Consider the following 27871-nt stretch of genomic DNA (forward strand, 5'->3'; position numbering starts at 1 on the left):
TTTTCAGCCGGCTCTCCCCTTTGATTCCTATGGGGAAATCGTGCACGAGCACGTACGACCAGCTCACCGCTGACTTAAGCAGAGCTGGTATTGGAGTGCGGTAATGAGCAAAATTTTGCTCAACGCTCACTTCTTGCCTGTTAACGACGGGTTTCTGAAAACTCGTAATACCAGCGCTGCATGTAAGTGAGCGGTGAGAGAAAACTGCTTGTTAGCACCGCATAGCCTCTAACGCAAAACTCGTAATCTAGGTGATAGTTTTTTGCAAACTGGGTACTGGCAGACAGCTGCCAGTATTCAAGATGGCCCTCAATAAGGCAGAGGGGGAGGTTTAGAGAGCTGTTTTAGGGGGGGATCAGGGTGTTTGGGGGCTAAGGTGGGATCCTTCACAACAGCATATGTAAATATGCAAAAAAAAAATACCTTTTATGTTAGTACTGACAGTGACAATTGTGGGGTGAGGTGGGGGAGGGAAGGGAGATGTTTGGGAGGGATCAGGGGGTGTGATGTGTCAGGTGAAAGGCTAATCTCTACACTAAAGCTAAAATTAACCCTGCAAGCTCCCTACAAACTAATTAACCCTTTCACTGCTAGCCATAATACACGTGTGATGCGCAGCGGCATTTAGTGGCCTTCTAATTGCCAAAAAGCAACGCCAAAGCCATATATGTCTGCTATTTCTGAACAAAGGGGATCCCAGAGAAGCATTTACAACCATTTGTGCCATAATTGCACAAGCTGTTTGTAAATAATTTCAGTGAGAAACCTAAAATTGTGAAAAATTTAACGTTTTTTTTTTTTTAATTTCGTCGCATTTGGCGGTGAAATGGTGGCATAAAATATACCAAAATGGGACTAGATCAATACCTGGGGTTGTCTACTACACTAAAGCTAAAATTAACCCTAGAAGCTCCCTACATGCTCCCTAATTAACCCCTTCACTGCTGGGCATAATACACGTGTGGTGCGCAGTGGCATTTAGCGGCCTTTTAATTACCAAAAAGCAAAGCCAAAGCCATATATGTCTGCTATTTATGAACAAAGGGGATCCCAGAGAAGCATTTACAACCATTTATGCCATAATTGCATAAGTTGTTTGTAAATAATTTCAGTGAGAAACATAAAGTTTGTGAAAAAATTTGTGAAAAAGTGAACAATTTTTTTTATTTGATCGCATTTGGCGGTGAAATGGTGGCATGAAATATACCAAAATGGGCCTAGATCAATACTTTTGGGATGTTTTCTAAAAAAAATATATACATGTCAAGGGATATTCAGGGATTCCTGAAAGATATCAGTGTTCCAATGTAACTAGCGCTAATTTTGAAAAAAGTTGTTTGGCAATAGCAAAGTGCTACTTGCATTTATTGCCCTATAACTTGCTAAAAAAGCAAAGAACATGTAAACATTGGGTATTTCTAAACTCTAGGAGAAAATTGAGAAACTATTTAGCATGGGTGTTTTTAGTAGTTGTAGATGTGTAACAGATTTTGGCGGTCAAAGTTAGAAAAAGTGTGTTTTTTTCCATTCCAAAATATGATTAAAATAATGATATCTTTTGAAAGCCCATTTAATGGCGAGAAAAACGGTATTTAATATGTGTGGGTACAGTAAATGAGTACGAGGAAAATTACAGCTAAACATAAACACCGCAAAAATGTAAAAATAGCCTTGGTCCCAAACGGACAGAAAATGGAAAAGTGCTGTGGTCATTAAGGGGTTAAACAAGCCATAAGGCACTTTTTTGTTGCTTTTAGATATAACATATCGCCACCAAAAGACAAATAAGATTGCAGTCAGATTTGCTGCGCCTACCTTGATTGTAGCTTGTCTCCTCATCTGCGACTTGCTCCCGTTCCCACACGGAAATTACCGCAGCTCCTATAAATTTTGCAGGTTACTTGGTTATCGTGAGTCGTCCTCAAAAGGGTAACACTGTTATCTTCCGTTGGCCATTGTCACTGCAGTTCTGTAGTCGTATACCTTCACCCCATGTGAGCATCCCTGAATCTCTTCCACTGTTGTATTACCGGTAAACACATACAAGGGGTTCAGCTGTAACCCCTTTTCAAATTAAATTCCTATATTTGAGAGATAGCGCCAGTCAAAAGCCATATCACTGGCTCTGTTGATAATAGTGTGTGCACAAAAATCTGCTCAAACTTAAAAGGACATTAAACATCCCTTGCTTTTGAGAAAAATGTGTGCTTGTCCCAATCTCCTTAGAGAAAAAAAGCAAAATATGTAACCAACAAATGCCCCTAATCAAATAGCTGGTTTAGGTAATTTGCAGCATTCTGAAGACCTAATTTACAGATTGTCTTTTGGCTTCTCTAGAGCAGTGGTTCTCAACCAAAGTGACCTCAAGGCCCGGTTAATTTTAGCTAGACATGTCCGGGGCCCAGTAGTTTATTTATTTATATATATATATATATAGTGAGCAGCAGGGGTGGGCTGATCAGCCAGGCAAATAGGACCTGGGCCGAGGGACCAGCAAGTAGGGGGGCCCACAAATGGTATCTCCACGGATCCTGGTGCATTCCTTAAGCTGGAGTTTTCAGTTGCCCTATCAGTAACTAAGCAAATAAGTGTGGGTTTAGTGGGGGCCCTGGCAGGGGTCTGTCGCTGTGAGGTCCATGGAGTGTGGGGTCTGGCCCTGGAGGTTGGGTGCCCTTTCTCTGGCCCTTAATGTTGGGGGTCCTGGCTCTGTAGGATGAGGGGCCTGTTGGGGGCAGGGCAGGAAGGCTACCATGTACATTTGCATACCATTTAATACATTTTGGTCAGTGTGAGACAGTGTTCCTGGGGCCTTGATTGGTCTCAGTCTGCACCTGGTTTGCAGTGGGGTAAGAGTGTGCAGTGGGGGCATGACAGGTCAGGGCCCACCAGGAGGGCTATCACGGCCCGGTACTGGGCCACGGCCCGGCTGTTGAGAAACAAGGCTCTAGAGTGTGTGACAAAGCCCAATTTTTGCACAAAAGCTAGAGGGGTTTAAGGTACCCCTGGAACTCAGTACTGGGGTAAGTAAATACTATACTGCTTTATTGCAAATTATATTTCCTGTCCCTTTTAATTGCATCAAACCATGTAAAAAAAAATAAAAAATCTATGTTGACCAAACCAAATTACATTTTTATTAATTTTATATTCTTTTAAATGTGTTCCATCAATTTAGTGGAAGAGAATCATTTCAACATGAACTGGAAAGACTTAAAGAAGATAAAGAAAAATTAGAAGGTCAGAAAGAACAGGATGTTGTACAAATCAAAGAATATATGGTAAGACTGGTATCTCCCAGATGCAAGTCAGTTGAAAATATGTTTCTAGTGATATAAAAGTGTATTGCTTTTAACCAGGCTTGGTGCTGCTATGTGCTTTGTTACTGCATCCTTCATTGTCACTTGGAGGTTCTAACCTTAAATTGCAGTGGAAATAAGAAAATCCTTATCACTTGATATGAAATCACAGTCCACTTACTCAGTTTTAACAGTTAATTTCAAGTAGCATCTGGAGATTAATGAGCCTCCTGGAACACTAGTTCATGGTCCACAATGAATAGCTTGTTCTCAGAATATGGATCAGCTGGTTTTGCTTTCACAGTACAAGCCCAGTGAGAATTTGCTTATATAGCTAGCATATAAGAGCACAATAGAAGCTTAAAGTATTTCAGACTGACTGCAAAAAATACATTGCAGAATTTTAAAACAGTAAGCACATTGTGATTGCAATGTTTTTTCTGGAGTTGTGTAATAGATAAATGTCAGTGTGAAAATGTTTTGATTGCATTTACACCTTGTTTGCTGTTGTTGTTTTTCCATAGACAAAGATCGTCTTGAGATGACAGAGCTTAGTTCTGTCACAATGTTAACAAAATCTCTATTGTTTGACTGACTTGTGGCAAAATGAATAATCAAAACATATTGCAAAGTTGTTTTACTATGTATAATTAAGTATTTTTATAGTACAACCTCAAGGTGTCTACTTTCCCTACAAAGCGACAATGTCCTCAGGCAAGCAGCTAACAAGAGCTCATTGTATTCAAAGCGGCAGCACCAGGAACACCCATTCCAATTGTTTGTGGCTCTCCCCCACCCCTGCTGGGAGTTTGATTTGTGCTGCTGCCTCTTGCTTAAAAAGCTTTTCTATATTCATAATTGTAGCATTGGAATTTTCACTATAGGTGGAAGTTTCAACAGGAAAAATCAGCTATTTGAAATGAAAAAGAAAATTTATGCTTACCTACAGCAAAACTGTTAAATAGCTCCTCCCTTCCCCACCAACCCAGTCATTCGACCGAAGTTAGTAAGAGAAAGGGAAAAACTAAAGGTGCAGAGGTGTCTGGAGTTCTAGAAAAATATCATCCTGTCTAAAAAACAGGGCGGGCCGTGGACTCGTCATGTCCAAGAGGAAATAAATTTATCAGGTAAGCATACATTTTCTTTTCCTCTTAAGGACATGACAAGTCCATGGATCATCTCATTACTTATGGGATACAATACCCAAGCTTAGAGGACACCGATGATACGGAAGGGACAAGGCAGGATACCTAAACGGAAGGCACCACTGTTGAAGAACCTTTCTCCCAAAGCCGCCTCAGCCGAGGCAAAAGTATCAAATTTATAGAATTTAGAAAAAGTGTGCAGAGAGGACCAGGTAGCAGCTTTACAAACTGTTCAACAGATGCTTCATTCTTGAATGCCCATGAAGAAGCCACGGCCCTAGTAAAATGAGCCGTAATCGTCTCAGGAGGCTGCTTCCCAGCGGTCTCATAAGCAAAGCGAATGATACTTCTTAGCCAACAAGAAAGCGAAGTAGCCGTAGCTTTCTGACCCCTTCGTTTTCCAGAGAAAAACAACAAACAAAGACGAAGACTGGCGAAACTCCTTCGTCGCCTGCAAATAGAACTTTAAAGCACGAACCACATTCACATTGTGCAGAAGCCGTTCCTTCTGAGAAGAAGGATTCGGACATAAAGAAGGAACTACAATTTCCTGATTAATGTTTCTATCAGAAACTACCTTAGGAAGAAAACCTAATTTAGTACGCCAAGATAGCAACTTAATATCTAAGGAATGCATAGGTTCAAACGGAACCCCTTGAAGAACATTGAGAACCAAATCAAGACTCCATGGAGGAGCAATAGGTCTAAACACAGGCCTGATCCTAACCAGAGCCTGACAAAAGGACGGAACATCTGGAACATCTGCTAGACGTTTATGCAATAAGACAGACAAAGCTGAAATTTGTCCCTTTAAGGAACTTGCTGAGAACCCCTTCTCCAAACCTTCTTGGAGAAAAGCTAACATTCTAGGAATCCTAACTCTACTCCATGAGTAGTCCCTAGATTCACACCAGGAAAGATATTTATGGTATTTACTTATGGTAAATCCTTCTAGTTACAGGCTTCCTAGCTTGTACCAAAGTCTCTACGACCGCATCAGAAAAACCTCGCTTTGACAATATCAAACTTTCAATCTCCAAGCAGTCAGCTTCAGAGAAACTAGATTTGGATGAAGAAAAGGACCTTGAATGAGAAGGTCCATCCTCAACGGAAGCCTCCATGCTGGTAGAGACGACATGTCCACTAGCTCCGCATACCAAGTCCTGCGAGGCCAGATAGGAGCGATGAGAATCACTGGAGCCTTCTCCCGCTTGATTCAAGCAATAACCCGAGGAAGAAGCGCGAACGGGGGAAATAGGTATGCAAGCTTGAACGACCAAGGGGCCGCCATGGCATCTGTCAGTTCCACCTGCGGATCCTTGGACCTCAACCCGTACCTCGGAAGCTTGGCATTCCGTCGAGATGCCATGAGATCCAACTCCGGTTGACCCCATTTGAAGATCAAGCTTGAGAACACTTCCGGATGAAGTTCTCACTCACCCGGATGAAAACTCTGCCTGCTCAGAAAATTCACCTCCCAGTTGTCCACCCTTGGGATGTGGATCACCGACAGATGACAAGAGTGGGCCTCCGCCCACTGAACTATTTTGGATACTTCTGACATTGCTAAGGAACTCCTCGTTCCTCCCTGATGATTGATGTACGCTACAGTCGTTATGTTGTCGGACTGAAATCTGATGAACCGAGCCAAGGCTAACTGAGGCCAGGTCAAAAGAGCATTGAAAATTGCTCTCAATTCCATAATGTTGATGGGAAGAAGAGATTCCGCACGGGTCCATACTCCCTGAGCTTTCAGAGAACCCCAGACGGCTCCCCATCCTAAAAGACTGGCGTCTGTTGTCACAATCACCCAGGATGGCCTGCGAAAGCAGGTTCCCTGAGAATGATGATTTAGAGACAACCACCATTGAAGAGAGTCCCTAGTCTCCCCCTCCATGATTATTGGAGGAGACAAGTCTGCATAATCTCCATTCCACTGACTGAGCATGTTTAACTGTAGAGGTCTGAGATGGAACCGAGCAAATGGGATGATGTCCATCGCCGCCACCATCAGTCCGATAACCTCCATACACTGGGCCACTGATGGACTTGAAGTGGATTGGAGTATTCGACAAGTATCTATAATCTTTGATTTCCTGACTTCTGTCAAAAAAATCTTCATTTGAACAGAATCTATTAGAGTTCCCAAGAAGGTCACTCTTGTCTTTGGAACTAAGGAACTCTTTTCCAGGTTTATCTTCCACCCGTGGGATCTGAGGAAGGCTATCACAGTGTCGGTATGAGACTTTGCTTGATGGCAAGACGGCGCCTGGATTAGAATATCGTCTAGGTAGGGTGCTACCGCTATACCTCGTGGTCTTAAGACAGCCAAAAGAGACCCCAGAACCCTTGTGAAAATTCTGCGTGCCGTAGCCAGACCAAATGGAAGAGCTACAAACTGGAAAAGATTGTCCAGAAAGGCAAATCTTAGGAACTTGTGATGGTCCTTGTGGATAGGAACATGAAGGTATGCATCCTTTTAAGTCCACAGTGGTCATGAATTGACCCTCCTGAATCAATGGCATGATAGTGCGAATGGTCTCCATCTTGAATGATGGGACCTTGAGAAACTTGTTGAGACTCTTGAGATCTAAAATAGGTCTGAAAGTTCCCTCCTTCTTGGGAACCACAAAATGATTTGAATAAAACCCCTTTCCTTGTTCCTGAAAAGGAACTGGGTTAATTACTCCCATGGAGGAGAGGTCTCTTACACATCTTAAGAACGCCTCTCTCTTTATCTGGCTTGCAGATAATCTTGAAAGGAGGAATCTTCCTTGAGGAGGAGAGCTTTTGAACTCTAGTCTGTATCCCTGGGACACAATCTCGATAGCCCAGGGATCCTGAACATCTCTTACCCAAGCCTGTAGGAAAAAGGACAGTCTGCCCCCGACCAGATCTGGAACTGGATCGGGGGCAAACCCTTCATGCTGTCTTAGATTCAACAGCAGGCTTCTTGGATTGTTTCCCCTTGTTCCATGATTGGTTGGGTCTCCAAGTGGACTTAGGCTGGGTAAAGTTTCCCTCCTGTCTGGAGGAGGAAACAAAGGAATTTCCCTTAAAGTTTCAAAAGGAACGAAAATTACTCTGACGTCCCTTTTGCTTAATTCTTTTATCCTGAGGAAGGAGATGTCCCTTACCTCCAGAGATGTCAGAAATAATTTCCTTCAGTCCAGGACCAAACAAGGTCTTACCCTAATAAGGAATGGTCAGGAGTTTAGATTTTGAGGAAACATCCGCAGACCAGGGTTTTAGCCATAAAGCTCTGCGAGCCAAAACAGAGAAACTTGAACTCTTCGCTGCTAATTTAGTGATTTGCAAGGAAGCATCCGTGATAAAGGCATTAGCTAATTTTAGTGCCTTGATCCTATCTTGGATCTCTTCCAAAGTGGTCTCCATTCTGAGAGACTCATAAAGAACATCAAACCAGTAAGCCACTGCACTAGTAACTGTTACAATGCATACAACAGGTTGCAACAGTAACCCCTGATGAACATAAATCTTCTTAAGTAAGCCTTCCAGCTTCTTATCCATAGGGCCTTTGAAAGCACAACTATCCTCAATAGGGATAGTAGTACGCTTGGCCAGAGTGGAAACAGCTCTTTCCACCTTAGGGACAGTCTGCCAAGTTTCCTTTATAGCGTCCGCCACAGGAAACATCTTCTTGAAAAACGGTGATGGAGAAAAAGGAATACCAGGTTTATCCCATTCCTTAGAAATAATCTCCAAAGTCTTCTTAGGAACTGGAAAGACATCAGTATATGATTGGACCTCAAAATATTTATCCATCTTGCCCAACTTCTCTGGGGCCACTACTAAGTGTCACAATCGTCCAAAGTTGTTAGTACCTCCCTGAGTAACGGACAGGGGTGTTCCAACTTGAACCTGAAAGAAACCACCTCAGAATCTGTCACAGGTGCAGAACCTTCAGATTCAGAAATTTCACCTTCTGAGAAGCTGTTCCTGCCCTGCAGGTGAAGCTCCAAAGGTAAGTGCTTTTATTTCTTCTAGGTAAGAAGGCCCAAGCACTTTCGTGGTTAATTCCCCTGTTTAAATGGAGTCTAGCAGTTATTCATAAATCTCTTCAATGTTGGGATTTATTTAGGGGCAGTAAATACATGGCACTGTGTTTATTTGAGCTAGAAACGTGGCTCTATCCTTATGGAGAGATTGTCAGGGACTAAGTCAATCCGGTAATTTAATTTTTCTAGATGCATGTGAGAGTAAGCATTAGTACTAGTCTCTTTCACATTGGGCATCTCTACCAGTTTCTCCTTTCATGCATAACATTTTCGTCAGGAGATGTCCCTGCTCTTTTACCGCAAGATCTCCCTTAGTGCAATTGTATTTTTCTACCCCCAATAGATGAAGAAAGAGGATCTATTTCACTTATAGGGGGGTTGCAGGGTTTTTATTTAACCTAGAGCATCTAGCGTGCGCTCTAATATGTCCCAGTACGTTTTTTCCCTTAGATGTGGCACCTCCAACTACATAGTTCTTTGATATCTGTGTGGAGGTTGCCCCAGACTGTAGATCTGTTTCCGTTAGTGAAGAAAGGTTCACAGAATCAGTGGCGATTTCAATCTCACCTACTACAGCGCCATTTTATGTAACCCTGTGGCGGTTCATTTTCCCGCGGTGGGCTGAGACGTTGGTGCGTCTATTAGCAGCTCCTTCAAGGAGTCTCAAAGGTTGGAGGGATGTTTGGCTAGGGGCATATTCATGAGTTTATTGCCTTTAGGTTTTGGCATTACTCGCTGTGTAAGGGATGTTTGGTGTTTAATTTTAATAATTGATTTTTGTTTTTAAATCGGCTTCTATTTGTTAGTAATTTATGCCGTATTGTTAATGATGTTTGGCTGCCATCTGGTGGTGGTTCTTATTAGCCTCACACATTATACCCCTTTATTCTATTTTAAGTTGATTTTTCTTTACTTAAAATTATTCTGTCTTTGGTGAAATTGTTTATGTATATAATTTATAAAAAATTCAAGATAGGAATGGGGGTTGAGGGCTATTTGAACATCATTTTCTCTTGTTCATCCTCATTATATTCTACCAGGCTTTGTGTATATATAATGTAACAGAGAGAATTATGAGGGCTGAGTTTTCTTTGCTCATGATTATTTGATATGGTTTGTTGCAATAATCTTGTTGCAATAAATGAAGCTGCACTTTTATGTTTCAGGATTTTATCTTAAAATTTTTTTCCTTCTTAATATAAGGAGAGTCCACGGCTTCATTCCTTACTTGTGGGAAATACAGAACCTGGCCACCAGGAGGAGGCAAAGACACCCCAGCCAAAGGCTTAAATACCTCCCCCACTTCTCTCATTCCCCAGTCATCCTTTGCCTTTCGTCACAAGAGGTTGGCAGAGAAGTGTCAGAAGATTTTGGAGTAGTTCCTTATGGAGGGTAGAACCCTTTGAGATGGGACTGGATTTTTAAGTAGTCTTGTCAGCCTCTCAGTGAGAGCATTGACGAAAGTTAGAGTCTGGAAATGCAGGGAGAGTCTTTCTGTGAACCCATCCAGACTCATTTTAACAGCTTCTTAAGCAATTAGCGTTGACGAGTTTCGCTGCCTTGTCAGAAGTGCTGCTACAGTCTGTCAAACTTGAAGGACCGTGTCACTGTTCCACGGCATTGATTCCGGTACGATTGTTTCATTATTTTACATACATGTTAACAATAGAAGACTGGGTCACAGTGGGACTCCTTTATCTTTATGGAATCAAGGGTTAATATCTCCTGAGGGGGATTATTGAACAGTGGGGGTTTTTAATCATATTTGTTATGTGATTTTGACTGCTTATGTGTAAGAACGTTTGGGCTCTTAGGCTGATACGGAACATACAGGTTAATTTCATTTGAGAGCTGTGCAGTTTCTTTATATTAAACTGGCTCACTTTTTCCTTAGCAGGGGCAGGTCCTGCATGAGGACCATGTCGGTATATACCAGGTTATAAATATAATTTATTTATTATTACTCTTTAAAATAACCTCCAATTAAAATGTATATACGAAACAATTAAAAATTAATATTTATTCCTAAATTCTTGAGATTAGTTAAATTTATAAACACATTGAAATATATTAAGCAGAGATTAGCTTATGAATCAATTATACACGTTTATTCCGTTATATTTTTATGATCTGTGGTATAAAATATCTCTAAAATGAACCTTACTTACAATAAACACCACACATGATAATCCCAGCACAGTCTATAATTATCCATCTTAATTCACTCTAAATAACAGAATATGAATTATTATCTTAACAATGCTTAATTAATAACTACCAGGGATTTAATCACAATAACCAGTTTATGTACAGTTCTGAAAGAGTTCACTATAATGACTGACTTATAAATCTGGAGTGCAAAACCCTGTCTAGCAAATAAATTACTCAGCACTGAATATGACTGATTCTAAACTACACAGGATTATTAACGTGAACTTAAAATACAAAGTGCCCTTTTAAATCACCAGCTTTAATTAAACTATAGCTATAGAATACCTTTGATTTAAATATAAAAGTATGAAACAATCCTTTATACGTTATCCAATACCAAATTGTAGTTTCAGCTTTTTCAGATAAGTCCAATTCACCTCATAAATTAAGAGAGTTATTTTGCAATATGGATAAGAAAAGGTAGCCCAATTTTGCTTATAGTGACTGTGTCCCAAAAAGGCAGCAAGGTTATCAGTCAAAAGTTTATCAAGAAAAGAACCCTTCTATCCCCTTGCATGAGGTTATATCATGTGATACACCCCACCCCTTTTTATTCTAACCATTAGTGAACATTTTTGGATATGCCCCACGGTGCTGTCTTTTGATAGGCCCTTAATGAAGCTTGTCTGTGATAGGCCCTTCGAGCTGAACGTTTGATTGGTTTACTGGTAACATATGGTTTTTTTATACTATAATTCCATTTGGTTGTAATTCTTGCATAAACCACTAGATGGCAACAGACAACTAGAAATGCAGTCTCACCATCAATAATGCTACAGTTTAATATCTACAAGAAAATGTTTATCAAATACACTATACAGTTTCCAGCATCAACAAATCACATGATCAATACACATGGGAGCATATAGTGCCACGTTGTCTGATCATCTCAATACCAAACATGATATATTTCTTATAACATTTTAGAAAATGCCTCTAAAGTTGCATTTTTATGAGGGACTAGTAATATTGATCAATAAAATATATATGTCTGTCTTACTTATCCTATATCAGTTCATTTGATATACTGGTACATATTTCATTTCTCTTGCAAGGTGTATCCAGTCCACGGATTCATCCTTACTTGTGGGATATTCTCATTCCCTACAGGAAGTGGCAAAGAGAGCACACAGCAAAGCTGCCCATATAGCTCCCCCTCTGGCTCCGCCCCCAGTCATTCTCTTTGCCGCTCTAACAAGTAGCATCTCCACGGGAGGGTAAAGTGAATGTGGTGTTAGATTTGTAGTTTTTATATCTTCAATCAAAAGTTTGTTATTTTTAAATAGTGCCTGTTTGTACTATTTACTCTCTGGCAGAAAGTGATGAAGAATTCTGCTGAGAGGAAAATGATTTTAGCATGTTGTAACTAAAATCCACTGCTGTTCCCACATAGGACTGAGGAGTACCAGAAAACTTCAGTTGGGGGGAACAGTTTGCAGGCTTAACTGCTATAAGGTATGTACAGTCATCTTTTTCTAGTCAAGACTTAGTAATGCTAGAAGACTGACAAGAATCCCCATGTGGGGAAGGTAAGCCATATTCTGAGACTCAATATAGAAGGAATGCTTAACTAACAGGGCTCAAAGATTGGTGGACACTGTTAAAGGGCAATCGATTATTTTATAGTGAAAATCTAATCATTATACAAGTTTTATTACGATTTGGAGTATTTTTATGGTGTTTTATTCCACATGGCAAAATTTTAGACACCTATTTAGGGTTTTGAAGGCCCCACAATTCCGGAGTGGAGAGGGAGGGGGCCTAAATTTCGCGCCTCAGTTGCGCAGTTGATATTGCAGACAGCTTCATGCAGCTTCACGTGGAGGGTCCAAAGACTGCTTGAGGACTTCATAGAGGCTTATTTTCCATCAAACTCATCCCCAGGGGCAGGTAGGGCCACAGCAGATTGCTGTGGCACGGTGCTGTAGTTTGCTAACCGGTTGTCAGCTTTAGGTTGCTCCGGTTTGGGCATTAAGGGGTTAATTGACTTGAAATTTGCTGTGCAATCATTCCAAGGCATTAGGATTGTGTGGTAAAAATTTCAGATAATTTTTTAAGGTTTAGTAAAAAAGTGTGCGCTTTTTATTATTTAAAGGCACAGTACCGTTTTTTCTCAAATTGTATATTTCAGTATTTGAGTGCTGTCTAAGTCTGTTTAACATGCCTGAGCCTACAGATAGTGTTTAGTAGCCATGGTGGAACCCCCTTTACATTTGTGTGTTAAGTGTGCTAATATATCTATGCATTTTAAAGATCATGTTGTTTCACTTAAAAATGTAGCCCAAGATGATTCTTTGACAGAAGGTAACGAGGATAGCTCACCTTCCTCTCCCCATGTGTCGACACCAGTTACGCCCGCGCAAGCGATGCCTAGTACCTCTAGCGCATTGGCCCCTATTACATTACAACAATTAGCAGCAGTCATGGATAATTCCCTTGCGGCATTTTTATCCAAACTGCCAGTTTTTCCTAAAAATCGTGATAGCTCGGTTTTAAGAACAGAGTATGAGCAATCAGAAGCTTTGGAGGGTTTATCTGTTGTACCCTCACAACACTCTGAAGTGACGGTGAAGGATGTGCTGTCCGAGGGAGAAATTTCTGACACAGGAAAGGTTTCTCAGCGGGCAGAATCAGATTCCTTAGCGTTTAAATTTAAGCTGGAACACCTCCGCGTGCTGCTTAAAGAGGTATTAGCTACGCTGGATGACTGCGACCCCATGGTGGTCCCAGAGAAATTGTGTAAAATGGACAAATATCTAGAAGTCCCTGTATACACTGATGCGTTTCCGATCCCGAAGAGGGTGGCGGATATTGTGGATAGGGAGTGGGAGAGACCAGGTGTACCCTTTGTTCCCCCCCCTATCTTTAAGAAAATGTTCCCCATAACTGATCCCAGGCGGGACGCATGGCAGACGGTCCCTAAGGTAGAGGGGGCAGTTTCAACACTAGCGAAGCGCACAACCGTACCAATTGAAGACAGTTGTGCTTTCAAAGATCCTATGGATAAAAAATTAGAAGGTTTACTAAAGAAAATATTTGTTCAACAAGGTTTCCTTCTCCAACCTATTGCCTGCATTATTCCGGTAACTACTGCAGCGGCTTTCTGGTTTGAGGCGCTGGAGGAGTCGCTCCAGACGGAGACCTCATATGACGAAATTATGGATAGAATTAAGGCTCTAAAGCTGGCTAATTCTTTTATCACTGATGCCTCTTTGCAATTAGCTAAGTTAGCGGCGAAAAATACTGGTTTTGCCATCATGGCGCGCAGAGCGATTTGGCTTAAATCATGGTCGGCCGATGTGTCATCTAAAACAAAGTTACTGAATATTCCTTTCAAGGGAAAACCCTTTTCGGGCCCGAGTTGAAAGAAATTATTTCGGATATCACTGGGGGAAAGGGCCATGCCCTCCCGCAAGATAGGCCTTTTAAGGCTAAAAACAAGGCTAATTTTCGTTCCTTTCGCAACTTCAGGAGCGGTCCTGCTTCAACCTCTGCGTCCACAAAGCAAGAGGGTAATTCTTCACAGCCCAAGGCAACCTGGAAGCCTTTGCAGGGCTGGAACAAGGGTAAACAGGCCAAGAAGCCTGCAGCTGCTACTAAGACAGCATGAACGGGTAGCCCCCGATCCGGGACCGGATCTGGTAGGGGGCAGACTCTCTCTCTTTGCTCAGGCTTGGGCAAGAGATGTTCCCGATCCCTGGGCATTAGAGATAGTTGCTCAGGGATATCTTCTAGAATTCAAGGACTCTCCTTCAAGGGGAAGGTTCCACATTTCTCGTCTGTCTACAGACCAGACAAAGAAAGAGGCGTTCTTACGCTGTGTAGAAGATCTACTCAAGATGGGAGTGATATCCAGTCCCAATTACAGAACAAGGACTGGGTTTTTACTCAAACCTGTTTGTGGTTCCCAAAAAGGAATGAACTTTCAGACCAATCCTGGATCTAAAAATTCTAAACAAATTCCTCAGAGTTCCATCTTTCAAGATGGAGACCATTCGGACAATCTTACCAATGATCCAGGAAGGTCAATATATGACTACCGTGGATCTAAAGGATGCGTACCTTCATATTCCTATCCACAAAGATCACCATCAGTTCCTAAGGTTCGCTTTTCTGGACAAGCATTACCAGTTCGTGGCCCTTCCCTTCGGGTTGGCCACCGCTCCCAGAATTTTCACAAAGGTGCTTGGGTCCCTTCTAGCGGTACTAAGACCGCGGGGCATTGCAGTAGCACCCTATCTGGACGACATCTTAATACAGGCGTCGTCTTTTCCCAGAGCCAAGGCTCATACGGATATTGTTCTGGCCTTTCTAAGGTCTCACGGGTGGAAGGTGAACACCGAAAAAAGTTCTCTGTTCCCGCTCACAAGGGTTCCCTTTCTGGGAACATTAATAGAGTCGGTAGAAATTAAAATATTTCTGACGGAGGTCAGAAGGTAAAAGCTTCTAAGTACTTGCCGAGCTCTTCATTCCATTCCTCGGCCATCTGTAGCTCAGTGCATGGAGGTAATCGGATTAATGGTAGCAGCAATGGACGTAGTCCCTTTTGCTCGAATTCATCTCAGGCCACTGCAATTGTGCATGCTCAAACAGTGGAATGGGGATTATGCAGATTTGTCTCCTCAAATCCAACTGGACCAGAAAACAAGAGATTCTCTTCGCTGGTGGTTGTCTCAGGATCACCTGTCTCAGGGAATGTGCTTCAGCAGACCGAAGTGGATTATTGTAACGACCAACGCCAGTCTGTTAGGCTGGGGCGCGGTCTGGGGCTCGCTGAAAGCTCAGTGCCTATGGTCCCGGGAAGAGTCTCTTCTCCCGATAAACATTTTGGAACTGAGAGCGATATTCAACACGCTCCAGGCTTGGCCTCAGCTAGCGGCGGCCAAATTCATCAGATTTCAATCATCAGGGAGAAACAAAGAGTTCCTTAGCGATGAAGGAAGTAACCAAGATAATCAGGTGGGCGGAGGATCACTCTTGCCATCTATCTGCAATTCACATCCCAGGAGTAGACAACTGAGAAGCGGATTTCCTAAGTCGTCAAGACTTTTCACCCGGGGAAGTGGGAACTCCACCCGGAGGCATTTGCTCAGCTGACTCAACTATGGGGCATTCCAGAGTTGGATCTGATGGCGTCCCGTCAGAACACCAAACTTCCTCTTTACGGATCCAGGTCCAGGGACCCCAAGGCGGCATTGATAGATGCCATAGTAGCGCCTTGGTCCATCAATCTGGCCTATGTCTTTCCACCGTTTCCCCTTCTCCCTCGGCTGGTAGCCAGAATCAAACAGGAGAAGGCCTCGGTAATTTTGATAGCGCCTGCGTGGCCACGCAGGACTTGGTATGCAGACCTAGTGGACATGTCATCTGTTCCACCATGGACACTGCCCATGAGGCAGGATCTTCTAATACAGGGTCCATTCAAGCATCCAAATCTAGTTTCTCTGCAGCTGACTGCTTGGAGATTGAACGCTTAATTCTATCCAAGCGTGGGTTCTCTGAATCAGTCATAGATACTCTGATCCAAGCTAGAAAACCTGTCACCAGGAAAATTTACCATAAGATATGGCGGAAATATCTTTGTTGGTGTGAATCCAAGGGTTACTCGTGGAGTAAGATTAGGATTCCAAGGATATTTTCTTTTCTCCAAGGATTGGAGAAAGGTTTATCAGCTAGTTTCTTAAAGGGGCAGATATCCGCTCTGTCTATCCTTTTACACAAGCGTCTGGCAGAAGTACCAGATGTTCAAGCGTTTGTACAGGCGTTAGTCAGAATCAAGCCTGTCTATAAACCTGTGGCTCCTCCATGGAGTCTAAATTTAGTTCTTTCAGTTCTTCAAGGGGTTCCGTTTGAACCTTTACATTCCATAGATATTAAGTTATTATCTTGGAAAGTTTTGTTTTTGGTAGCTATATCTTCTGCTCAAAGAGTTTCAGAATTGTCTGCTTTGCAGTGTAACTCACCCTATCTGGTGTTCCATGCAGATAAGGTAGTTTTGCGTACCAAACCTGGTTTTCTTCCTAAAGTTGTTTCTAATAAGAACATTAACCAGGAAATCATTGTTCCTTCTTTGTGTCCTAATCCAGCTTCTAAGAAGGAACGGCTTTTACACAATCTTGATGTGGTTTGTGCTTTTGAAATTCTATTTACAAGCAACTAAGGATTTCAGACAAACACCATCTTTGTTTGTTGTCTATTATGGTAAGAGGAGAGGTCAAAAAGCGACTGCTACCTCTCTTTCCTTCTGGTTGAAAAGCATCATCCGATTGGCTTATGAGACTGCTGGGCAGCAGCCTCCTGAACGAATTACAGCTCATTCCACCAGAGCTGTGGCTTCCACTTGGGCCTTCAAGAATGAGGCTTCTGTTGAACAGATTTGTAAGGCAGCGACTTGGTCTTCACTGCATACTTTTGCCAAATTTTACAAATTCAATACTTTTGCTTCTTCGGAGGCTATTTTTGGGAGAAAGGTTTTGCAAGCAGTGGTGCCTTCCGTTTAAGGTACCTGTCTTGTTCCCTCCCTTCATCCGTGTCCTAAAGCTTTGGTATTGGTATCCCACAAGTAAAGGATGAATCCGTGGACTGTATACATCTTACAAGAGAAAACAGAATTTATGCTTACCTGATAAATTACTTTCTCTTGCGGTGTATCCAGTCCACGGCCCGCCCTGGCAATTAAGTCAAGTTAAAATTTCTTGTTTAAACTACAGTCACCACTGCACCCTATGGTTTCTCCTTTTTCTCCTAACCGTCGGTCGAATGACTGGGGGGCGTAGCCAGAGGGGGAGCTATATGGACAGCTTTGCTGTGTGCTCTCTTTGCCACTTCCTTTAGGGAATGAGAATATCCCATAAGTAAGGATGAATCCGTGGACTGGATACACCGCAAGAGAAAGTAATTTATCAGGTAAGCATAAATTCTGTTTTTCTAGTCGCATCTTATATCATAGATATACATGAGCATTATAGTTATTTATTAATAGATGTCTCAACAGTGCCCAAGACATGGGCTCAAAATCTATGATGCGTTTATATATTAACTTATGGTATCTTATTTGGAAACCTCATCTTAAAGGGACAGTCAACACCAGAATTTTTGTTGTTTTAAAAGATAGATAATCCCTTAATTACCTTAATTACCAATTCCACAGTTATAATTATACGCGTTTTACCTCTGTATTTACCTTGTATCTACCTTGTATCTAAGCCTCAGCAGACTGCCCCCTTATTTCAGTACTTTTGACAGACTTGCATTTTAGCCAATCAGAGCTGTCTCCATGGTAAATTAACGTGCATGAGCTCAATGTTATCTATATGAAACACGCGAACTAATGCCCTCTAGTGGTGAAAAACTATCAAAATGCATTTAGATTAGAGGCGGCCTTCAAGGTCTAAGAAATTTGCATATGAACCTCTTAGGTTTAGCTTTCAACTAAGAATACCAAGAGAACAAAGCAAAATTGGTGATAAAAGTAAATTGGAAAGTTGTTTAGAATTCCATGTTTTATTTGAAACATGAAAGTTTTTTTGGACTTGACTGTCCCTTTAACACCAGGTTCTTCCCTGTAAGGCTCATTAGATTTTCTGGAAAACAAAGAAAAATGTATTTATTTTAAAATAATTTGGTTAGATATTTTTAATTTACTATACAGCTACTTATTCAATACAGCAAATACTTATCTAATATGCTACTGTTAGGCATTTCTTCTTAGATCCACAAATACACATTTATACAATTTACTTGGACAGTCTGAGTATCAAGGAAACATTTGAAAATTACATAATTCGTTTTATATGAAGCTCTATTTTCCCCTTTTAAAATCAAGATTTACATTCTTATGTTTTTTGTGCTCACAGGGTTAAAAATGTTTTAAAAGGCTTCCTTCACTATTTCACGGTGGCGTGACATCTGGAATTTGTGGATTCAACTCAGCAGGGGTACTTAACACTTAGATGATAAGGGCTATCTCCTCTGAGTATGTTTGTATATTCCATTATCAGTTCAGACTGAGTGACTGTTCCTTACAGGGGCCCTGTAAGTTACACATCTGAGTGCTCTATAATGTTAATATTTACTTGGAAGTGGCCCATCGGTCTTATGTATACAAAGGTCTAAATCCTTTGTTCTCTCCTGTGCAACCAATAAGAAGGGGGGGTTGATCTGTTGTGGCTACAGCCCACACAACTCATGTCAAGGGAGACATTAGCTGACCTGAAATATCAAAATTTATTTGATACATATGTAGTTTATTTAATGCTATTCACAGGTACCCTGACAACCATGTGACCAGGAATGGTCACTTTTTTTTGTTTTGTTTTTCACCGCTTCTGTTTCCTGACCAGGTGTCGTGTCTGCGAAGAGGAGCTTCTTCTCTATCTGTCTGGGTCATAGGAGGTGGTGAGTGCTCCAGCCATTGGTGGTATAAGGTGCCAGTTGTTTTTCCTTTCTATAATTTGATATAGACGAGTTATGGAAGATTCTGATAATTTAGAGGGGGATCCCTCCGATACAGAATTTGATACCTGTGTATATTGTGAGGAGGCCCGGGTAATCCAGCCTGCTCAATTATGTTCCGTATGCCGCAGTAGATTGTTCTCATCAACGAATGTTGAGATGTTAGAGACCACTGAGCCATCCACCTCTGAGGACTCTTCATCCAGTGAGGTGTGTTCCCTTGATTCTGTTCCTACATATGCAGTTTTCCCGAGCTCCGATCCTCCTTCGCCTGTTATGGGGGTTTTTTCACCAGAGGTTACTAAGCAGTTTCACATGGCGATCTCTACGGCCTTAGCGAGGTTACCTATTCCTGTTACGTGCAAGCGAGGGGTTAATCTGGGCTCTCCTGCCCAAGGACAATTGGTGTCCAATCAGTCCTCTGGGGTTGCGGTTCCCTCTGAGGCTTCAGAGTAAGAACCTCCAGGGTCAGAGTCTGCTGGCTTGGGTACTCCGACTGTGGAGGGCTTAGTATTTAGATTTAGATTGGCACACCTGCCTTTACTTCTGAGAGCTGTTTTGGTGATGTTAGAGGTTTCCAGTACGGCTCCGTCAGTTGAATCTCAGTCCTCTAAATCGGATAACGATCTTAACTAAGACGAGTGGAGGATGGGGATATTCCTTGTCCTCTTGTTTTACTTTTTGTTTTATCGTTTATGTAGAATCCCAGTTCCGAGCTCTATGAGGGGTTGTGTATTATGACAGGCAGGACTTGTTTTTATTTACACACTCCTTTTCAGCTTATCACTGTTGGCGCTTGTCTTTTTCTTTGCTATTCCGTTCGGATAGTTTTTTTTTTTTTTGAGCTCTGGATTGTTTTAGAAACTCTTCTTAGAAAGACGTTTTGTCACATGGGATTTTTTACACTATCGTCTTTGATGGTCAAGATTGTTGGAGACTTCCGGTGGAAGCTTATAGATTTCTGCTTGGGGTGATAGTTCCCCTGATATTTTAGAGTAAATTTTTAAGCCTCTGAGCTTAATTTGTTTAACTCCTTGAGTGCTAAAGACGGCTCTGAGCCGTCCCATAGTTTCCCACTCTGGTGTTAACGACTGCTCAGAGCCATCACTAGCACTTTCCCACCTTGAGGGAGATCTGGGGGCTCCCACCCGCTCCTACCTTCGGCGATCGGGCTTGTATAATGACAGGCATCGCCGGGCTTCACATTTTGCGTGGTGACGTCACGTGCAATGACGTGATGACGTCACCATGCAACTTTATTAACAAAATACAATGACAAGTATAGGAAAAGGGGGCATGCTGCTTAGAAGCCTGTATCTCGGGCATCTTGGGGATCTGAAAGAAAAAAAATGTTAATTAAAAATTAAAAAAACCCTCAAATCAGCTTAGTACCCAGGTGGGAAAGTGCTTAGAACTCAAAGGGTTATTTTGATTATTCAGTTGTTCTAGCTTTGCTGGAATGTAAGAAGTTTTGTTTTATTCCGGGAGTGTTCCGTCAGATATGTTGTATCCTAGATGACAGGCAGGACCTGTGTGGATACTAGTAAGGTCTGTTCCTTCTTTCTACTTAGGAGAAGGAGTTTTTTCTTCTCGATTCCGGTTCAGGTACAGCAGACCCATCTATCCTAGTTACCAGCTTGGATCTGTTTAGGTATTATCTGGGATGGGTGCTTGATACTGGATCATTGGGATCTAGGGGTCCTAGAGACCAGTACTAGGCTTCTTTCTCCTGTTAAGTGTAGTCAGTCCACGAGTCATCATTACTTCTGGGATATTAACTCCTCCCCAACAGGAAGTGCAAGAGGATCACCCAAGCAGAGCTGCTATATAGCTCCTCCCCTCTACGTCACACCCAGTCATTCTCTTGCACCCAACTAATAGATAGGATGTGTGAGAGGACTGTGGTGATTATACTTAGTTTTTATATCTTCAATCAAAAGTTTGTTATTTTAAAACATCACCGGAGTGTGTTGTTCCTTCTCAGGTAGAATTTGAAGAAGAATCTACCTGAGTTTTTGGATGATTTTAGCCGGCGTAGCTAAGATTCATTTTGCTGTTCTCGGCCATTCTGAGGAGTGAGGTAAACTTCAGATCAGGGGACAGCGGGCAGGTTCACCTGCAAAGAGGTATGTTGCAGTATATTATTTTCTGAGGAATGGAATTGACTGAGAAAATACTGCCAATACCGATATAATGTAAGTTCAGCCTTAAATGCAGTAGTAGCAGCTGGTATCAGGCTGTTTATGTATATATGTGTACACTTCAGTATTCTGGGGAATGGCACTTCTCTGGGTAATACTATATGCAGATAATTTTTAGCCTAACTTGCAGTGGGAACGTCTAGCAACAGGCTGTTTAAGGACATTTCATGTTATTTGATTTTAAACGTTTTTGCTGGCATGCTTAATTGTTTAATTATCTGAGGTACTGGGTGAAAAATTGTTTTTGGGCACTGTTTTTCCACTTGGCTGTCGTTTATTTTAATTTAAGACAGTTTACTGAACTTCCCTCACTGCTGTGGGTGAGGGGGAGGGGCCTATTTTGGCGCTTTTGCTACGCATCAAAAATTCAGTCAAAAGTCTGTTTCTCTCCCTGCATGATCCGGATCGTCTCTACAGAGCTCAAGGGTCTTCAAAAATTATTTTGGGGGAGGTAATCACTCACAGCAGACCTGTGAGATTGTGCTTTGACTGTGATAAAAAACGTTTATATTTTGTACATTTTTTTCTGCTATTAAGGGTTAGTTATCCATTACTAATGGGGGCAATCCTTTGCTAAATTTATGCCTTCACCGGGAAAAAATTTATGCCTTCACCGGGAAAAATCTGGTTTTTATAATTTTTCCGGTTCCTTATTATTAAACTGTCATAATTTTTTTCTGTGCTTCTTAAAGGCACAGTGCGTTTTCCATATTACTTGTAATTTGAGTGAAAAGTATTTCCAAGCTTGCTAGTTTAATTGCTAGTTTGTTAAACATGTCTGACTCAGAGGAATATCTCTGTGCTATATGTGCAAAAGCCAAGGTGGAGCCCAATAGAAATTTATGTACTAATTGCATTGATGCTACTTTGAATAAGAGTCATTCTGTACAAATTGAACATCATTCACCTAACAACGAGGGGGAAGTTATGCCGACTAACTTGCCTCACGTGTCAGTACCTGCATCTCCCGCTCGGGAGGTGCGTGATATTGTAACGCTGAGTACTTCAGGGCGGCCATTACAAATCACACTACAGGACATGGCTAATGTTATGACTGAAGTTTTGTCTAAATTACCAGAACTTAGAGGTAAGCGAGATCACTCTGGGGTGAGAACAGAGTGCGCTGATAATATTAGGGCCATGTCAGATACTGCGTCACAATTTGCAGAACATGAGGACGGAGAGCTTCATTCTGCGGGTGACGGATCTGATCCAAATAAACTGGATTCAGACATTTCAAATTTTAAGTTTAAGCTGGAAAACCTCTGTGTATTACTAGGGGAGGTGTTAGCGGTTTTGAATGATTGTAACACAGTTGCAATACCAGAGAAAATGTGTAGGTTGGATAAATATTTTGCGGTACCATCGAGTACTGACTTTTTTCCAATACCTAAGAGACTTACTGAAATTGTTACTAAGGAGTGGGATAGACCCGGTGTGCCTTTCTCACCCCCTCCTATATTCAGAAAGATGTTTCCAATAGATGCCACCACACGGGACTTATGGCAAACGGTCCCTAAGGTGGAGGGAGCAGTTTCTACTTTAGCTAAGCGTACCACTATCCCGGTGGAGGATAGCTGCCCCTTTTCAGATCCAATGGATAAAAAGTTAGAGGGTTACCTTAAGAAAATGTTTGTTCAACAAGGTTTTATATTGCAACCCCTTGCATGCATTGCGCCTGTCACGGCTGCAGCAGCATTTTGGTTTGAGTCTCTGGAAGAGACCCTTGAATCAGCTCCATTAGATGAGATTACACACAAGCTGAAAGCCCTTAAGCTAGCTAATTCATTTATTTCTGATGCCGTAGTACATTTAACTAAACTTACGGCTAAGAATTCCGGATTCGCCATTCAGGCACGCAGAGCGCTGTGGCTAAAATCCTGGTCAGCTGATGTTACTTCTAAATCTAAATTACTTAACATACCTTTCAAAGGGCAGACCTTATTCGGGCCCGGTTTGAAAGAAATTATCGCTGACATTACACGAGGTAAAGGCCATGCCCTGCCTCAAGACAGAGCCAAACCTAGGGCTAGACAGTCTAATTTTCGTGCCTTTCGTAACTTCAAGGCAGGAGCAGCATCAACTTCCTCTGCACCAAAACAGGAAGGAGCTGTTGCTCGCTACAGACAAGGCTGGAAACCTAACCAGTCCTGGAACAAGGGCAAGCAGGCCAGAAAACCTGCTGCTGCCCCTAAGACAGCATGAAGTGAGGGCCCCCGATCCGGGAACGGATCTAGTGGGGGGCAGACTCTCCCTCTTCGCCCAGGCTTGGGCAAGAGATGTCCAGGATCCCTGGGCGTTAGAGATCATATCTCAGGGATATCTTCTGGACTTCAAAGCCTCTCCCCCAAAAGGGAGATTTCATCTTTCAAGGTTGTCAACAAACCAGATAAAGAAAGAGGCGTGTCTACGCTGTGTACAAGATCTTTTACTAATGGGAGTGATCCTTCCGGTTCCGCGGTCGGAACACAGACAAGGGTTTTACTCAAATCTGTTTGTGGTTCCCAAGAAAGAAGGAACCTTCAGACCAATCTTGGATTTAAAGATTCTAAACAAATTCCTAAGAGTTCCATCGTTCAAAATGGAAACTATTCGGACAATCTTACCCATGATCCAAAAGGGTCAGTACATGACCACAGTGGATTTAAAGGATGCCTACCTTCATATACCGATTCACAAAGATCATTACCGGTATCTAAGGTTTGCCTTCCTAGACAGGCATTACCAGTTTGTAGGTCTTCCATTCGGGTTGGCTACGGCTCCAAGAATCTTCACAAAGGTTCTGGGCTCTCTTCTGGCGGTACTAAGACCGCGAGGAATTTCGGTGGCTCCGTACCTAGACGACATTCTGATACAAGCGTCAAGCTTTCAAACTGCCAAGTCTCATACAGAGTTAGTACTGGCATTTCTAAAGTCGCATGGGTGGAAGGTGAACGAAGAGAAGAGTTCTCTCTTACCACTCACAAGAGTTCACTTCTTGGGGACTCTTATAGATTCTGTAGAAATGAAGATTTACCTGACAGAAGACAGGTTAACAAAGCTTCAAAATGCTTGCCGTGTCTTTCATTCCATTCAACACCCGTCAGTGGCTCAATGCATGGAGGTAATCGGCTTAATGGTAGCGGCAATGGACATAGTACCCTTTGCACGCCTACATCTCAGACCGCTGCAATTGTGCATGCTAAGTCAGTGGAATGGGGATTACTCAGATTTGTCCCCTACTCTGAATCTGGATCAAGAGACCAGAAATTCTCTTCTATGGTGGCTTTCTCGGCCACATCTGTCCAGGGGGATGCCATTCAGCAGACCAGATTGGACAATTGTAACAACAGACGCCAGCCTACTAGGTTGGGGCGCTGTCTGGAATTCCCTGAAGGCTCAGGGATCATGGACTCAGGAGGAGAGTCTCCTTCCAATAAACATTCTGGAACTGAGAGCAGTTCTCAATGCCCTTCTGGCTTGGCCTCAGTTAACAACTCAGGGGTTCATCAGGTCTCAGTCGGACAACATCACGACTGTAGCTTACATCAACCATCAAGGAGGGACAAGAAGCTCCCTAGCGATGATGGAAGTATCAAAGATAATTCGCTGGGCAGAGTCTCACTCTTGCCACCTGTCAGCGATCCACATTCCTGGAGTGGAGAACTGGGAGGCGGATTTCCTAAGTCGTCAGACTTTTCATCCGGGGGAGTGGGAACTTCATCCGGAGATCTTTGCCCAAATACTTCGACTTTGGGGCAAACCAGAGATAGATCTCATGGCGTCTCGCCAGAACGCCAAGCTTCCTTGTTACGGGTCCAGGTCCAGGGACCCGGGAGCAGTCCTGGTAGATGCTTTGACAGCACCTTGGACCTTCGGGATGGCCTATGTGTTTCCACCCTTCCCGATGCTTCCTCGATTGATTGCCAGGATCAAACAGGAGAGAGCATCGGTGATTCTGATAGCGCCTGCGTGGCCACGCAGGACCTGGTATGCAGATCTAGTGGACATGTCATCCTGTCCACCTTGGTCTCTGCCTCTGAGACAGGACCTTCTAATTCAGGGTCCTTTCAAACATCAAAATCTAATTTCTCTGAAGCTGACTGCTTGGAAATTGAACGCTTGATTTTATCAAAGCGTGGTTTTTCGGAGTCAGTTATTGATACCTTAATACAGGCTAGGAAGCCTGTTACCAGAAAGATTTACCATAAAATATGGCGTAAATACTTTCATTGGTGCGAATCCAAGAGTTACTCATGGAGTAAGGTTAGGATTCCTAGGATATTGTCTTTTCTACAAGAAGGTTTAGAAAAGGGTTTATCTGCTAGTTCCTTAAAGGGACAGATCTCAGCTCTGTCCATTCTTTTACACAAGCGTCTGTCAGAAGTTCCAGACGTTCAGGCTTTTTGCCAGGCTTTGGCCAGGATTAAGCCTGTGTTTAAAACTGTTGCTCCACCATCGAGCTTAAATTTAGTTCTTAACGTTTTACAGGGTGTTCCGTTTGAACCCCTTCATTCCATTGATATCAAGCTGTTATCTTGGAAAGTTCTGTTTTTGATGGCTATTTCCTCGGCTCGTAGAGTCTCTGAGTTATCAGCCTTACATTGTGATTCTCCGTATCTGATTTTTCATTCAGATAAGGTAGTTCTGCGTACTAAACCTGGGTTTTTGCCTAAGGTTGTCACTAACAAGAATATCAATCAAGAGATTGTTGTGCCATCATTGTGTCCTAACCCTTCTTCAAAGAAGGAACGACTTCTGCACAATCTAGATGTAGTCCGTGCCCTTAAATTTTATTTGCAGGCAACTAAAGATTTTCGCCAAACTTCTTCCCTGTTTGTCGTTTATTCTGGACAGAGGAGAGGTCAAAAAGCTTCTGCTACCTCTCTCTCTTTTTGGTTTCGTAGCATAATACGTTTAGCCTATGAGACTGCTGGACAGCAGCCTCCTGAAAGAATTACAGCTCATTCCACTAGAGCTGTGGCTTCCACTTGGGCCTTTAAGAACGAGGCCTCTGTTGAACAGATTTGCAAGGCTGCAACTTGGTCTTCTCTTCATACTTTTTCCAAATTTTACAAATTTGACACTTTTGCTTCTTCGGAGGCTGTTTTTGGGAGAAAGGTTCTTCAGGCAGTGGTCCCTTCCGTATAAAGATCCTGCCTGTCCCTCCCGTCATCCGTGTACTTTAGCTTTGGTATTTGTATCCCAGAAGTAATGATGACCCGTGGACTGACTACACTTAACAGGAGAAAACATAATTTATGCTTACCTGATAAAATCCTTTCTCCTGTAGTGTAGTCAGTCCACGGCCCGCCCTGTTTTTTATGGCAGGTCTAAATTTTTAAATTATACTCCAGTCACCACTGCACCCTATAGTTTCTCCTTTCTCGTTTGGTTCTCGGTCGAATGACTGGGTGTGACGTAGAGGGGAGGAGCTATATAGCAGCTCTGCTTGGGTGATCCTCTTGCACTTCCTGTTGGGGAGGAGTTAATATCCCAGAAGTAATGATGACCCGTGGACTGACTACACTACAGGAGAAAGGAATTTATCAGGTAAGCATAAATTATGTTTTTCTGGGCAGTTGTCTTGTCAGACAAGTCAAGGGACCTTTGGTCTGACAAGACAATTGCCCTTTGGAGTCATTGTCCCCGTATCTATCATACTGCAGGATATTTTCTCCCACTGTTGGTGCATGCCCTAAAAGGGGGAGGATCTTCCCATACTAATTGGGGTCTATGATATTGAAGCAGAGCTTATTAGTTCTTCTTTTCGCTGGAGAATTTAAGGTTCTCTCTTCCTTTGTTCGGAAGAAGGATGTATTTCCTGTTTTATCCTTTTTGTGCAAATTTGGTTCTTAGGAACTGTATCTTTCAGTAAACCTTGTTCTGATCCTTCTTGGGATCTGGGGTTTAAGGTGGCAGTATCCTGCTTCCAGAATTTATGGTGGTTCCCGGGTCTTGGCTTTCTGGGTTTCTTACCTTTGCCTGCTAATAGACTTTAAGGGATTTCTCGTGTCTTTTTCGATCCTCAGCGTTGGATCTAGACCTGAGTTGCTGATGTCGACACCAGGGTGGATCTAGATGCTGTTTTGTCTTAAGGACAGGAATTTTTATCTACCCTGCCTAGAAATCTGAAGGCTTAGCGTTAAATCCTGCTGTTGCAGTTTTCTTTTAATCCTGAGATCTTGCGAATTTACCTTCAGGTTTTGCCCTCCAGCCTCCTTCTGGTCTTTGTTGACGCGGGGGTGGAGAGTGATAGACACAGCCGAGGCCATGACTTTGGCATGGTGTTGGTGATCTGTCTTTACAGACTTACATGGAATATGGTGGGGGAAATCAATTCCCAGTGCTCCGTTCAGATCTCCCTGTTCTTAGAAATTTTTCTCTTAGTTCTCCCGGGGCGGTTTTGTCCTTGTCACTTCCTTTTGTCGGAGGGGAGAGAGTGTCCTAGGGAGGTCTGTGAGTTAGGAGTTTCCTTTCGATTATTTCTTTGGTTCCTCATCGAGCATTCTGCTTGGAGGATTTGGTCTTCTGGGTTCGTACCAGTTGGGACCTCTCAGTGGGGA

At 42.5% G+C, this 27871-nt stretch overlaps 1 protein-coding gene across 1 annotated transcript in view; it reads left to right on the plus strand.

Moving 5' to 3' along the window:
* Positions 1 to 27871, plus strand: part of CEP290 (centrosomal protein 290) — an 862077-nt gene that overhangs the window by 184988 nt on the left and 649218 nt on the right. The window contains 1 exon segment of the mRNA XM_053716925.1: positions 3176 to 3278. Within this exon segment, the coding sequence (XP_053572900.1) occupies positions 3176 to 3278 (103 nt within the window).

This window comes from Bombina bombina, chromosome 6 (genome assembly GCF_027579735.1).
Source record: "Bombina bombina isolate aBomBom1 chromosome 6, aBomBom1.pri, whole genome shotgun sequence".
Classification (NCBI taxonomy): domain Eukaryota; kingdom Metazoa; phylum Chordata; class Amphibia; order Anura; family Bombinatoridae; genus Bombina; species Bombina bombina.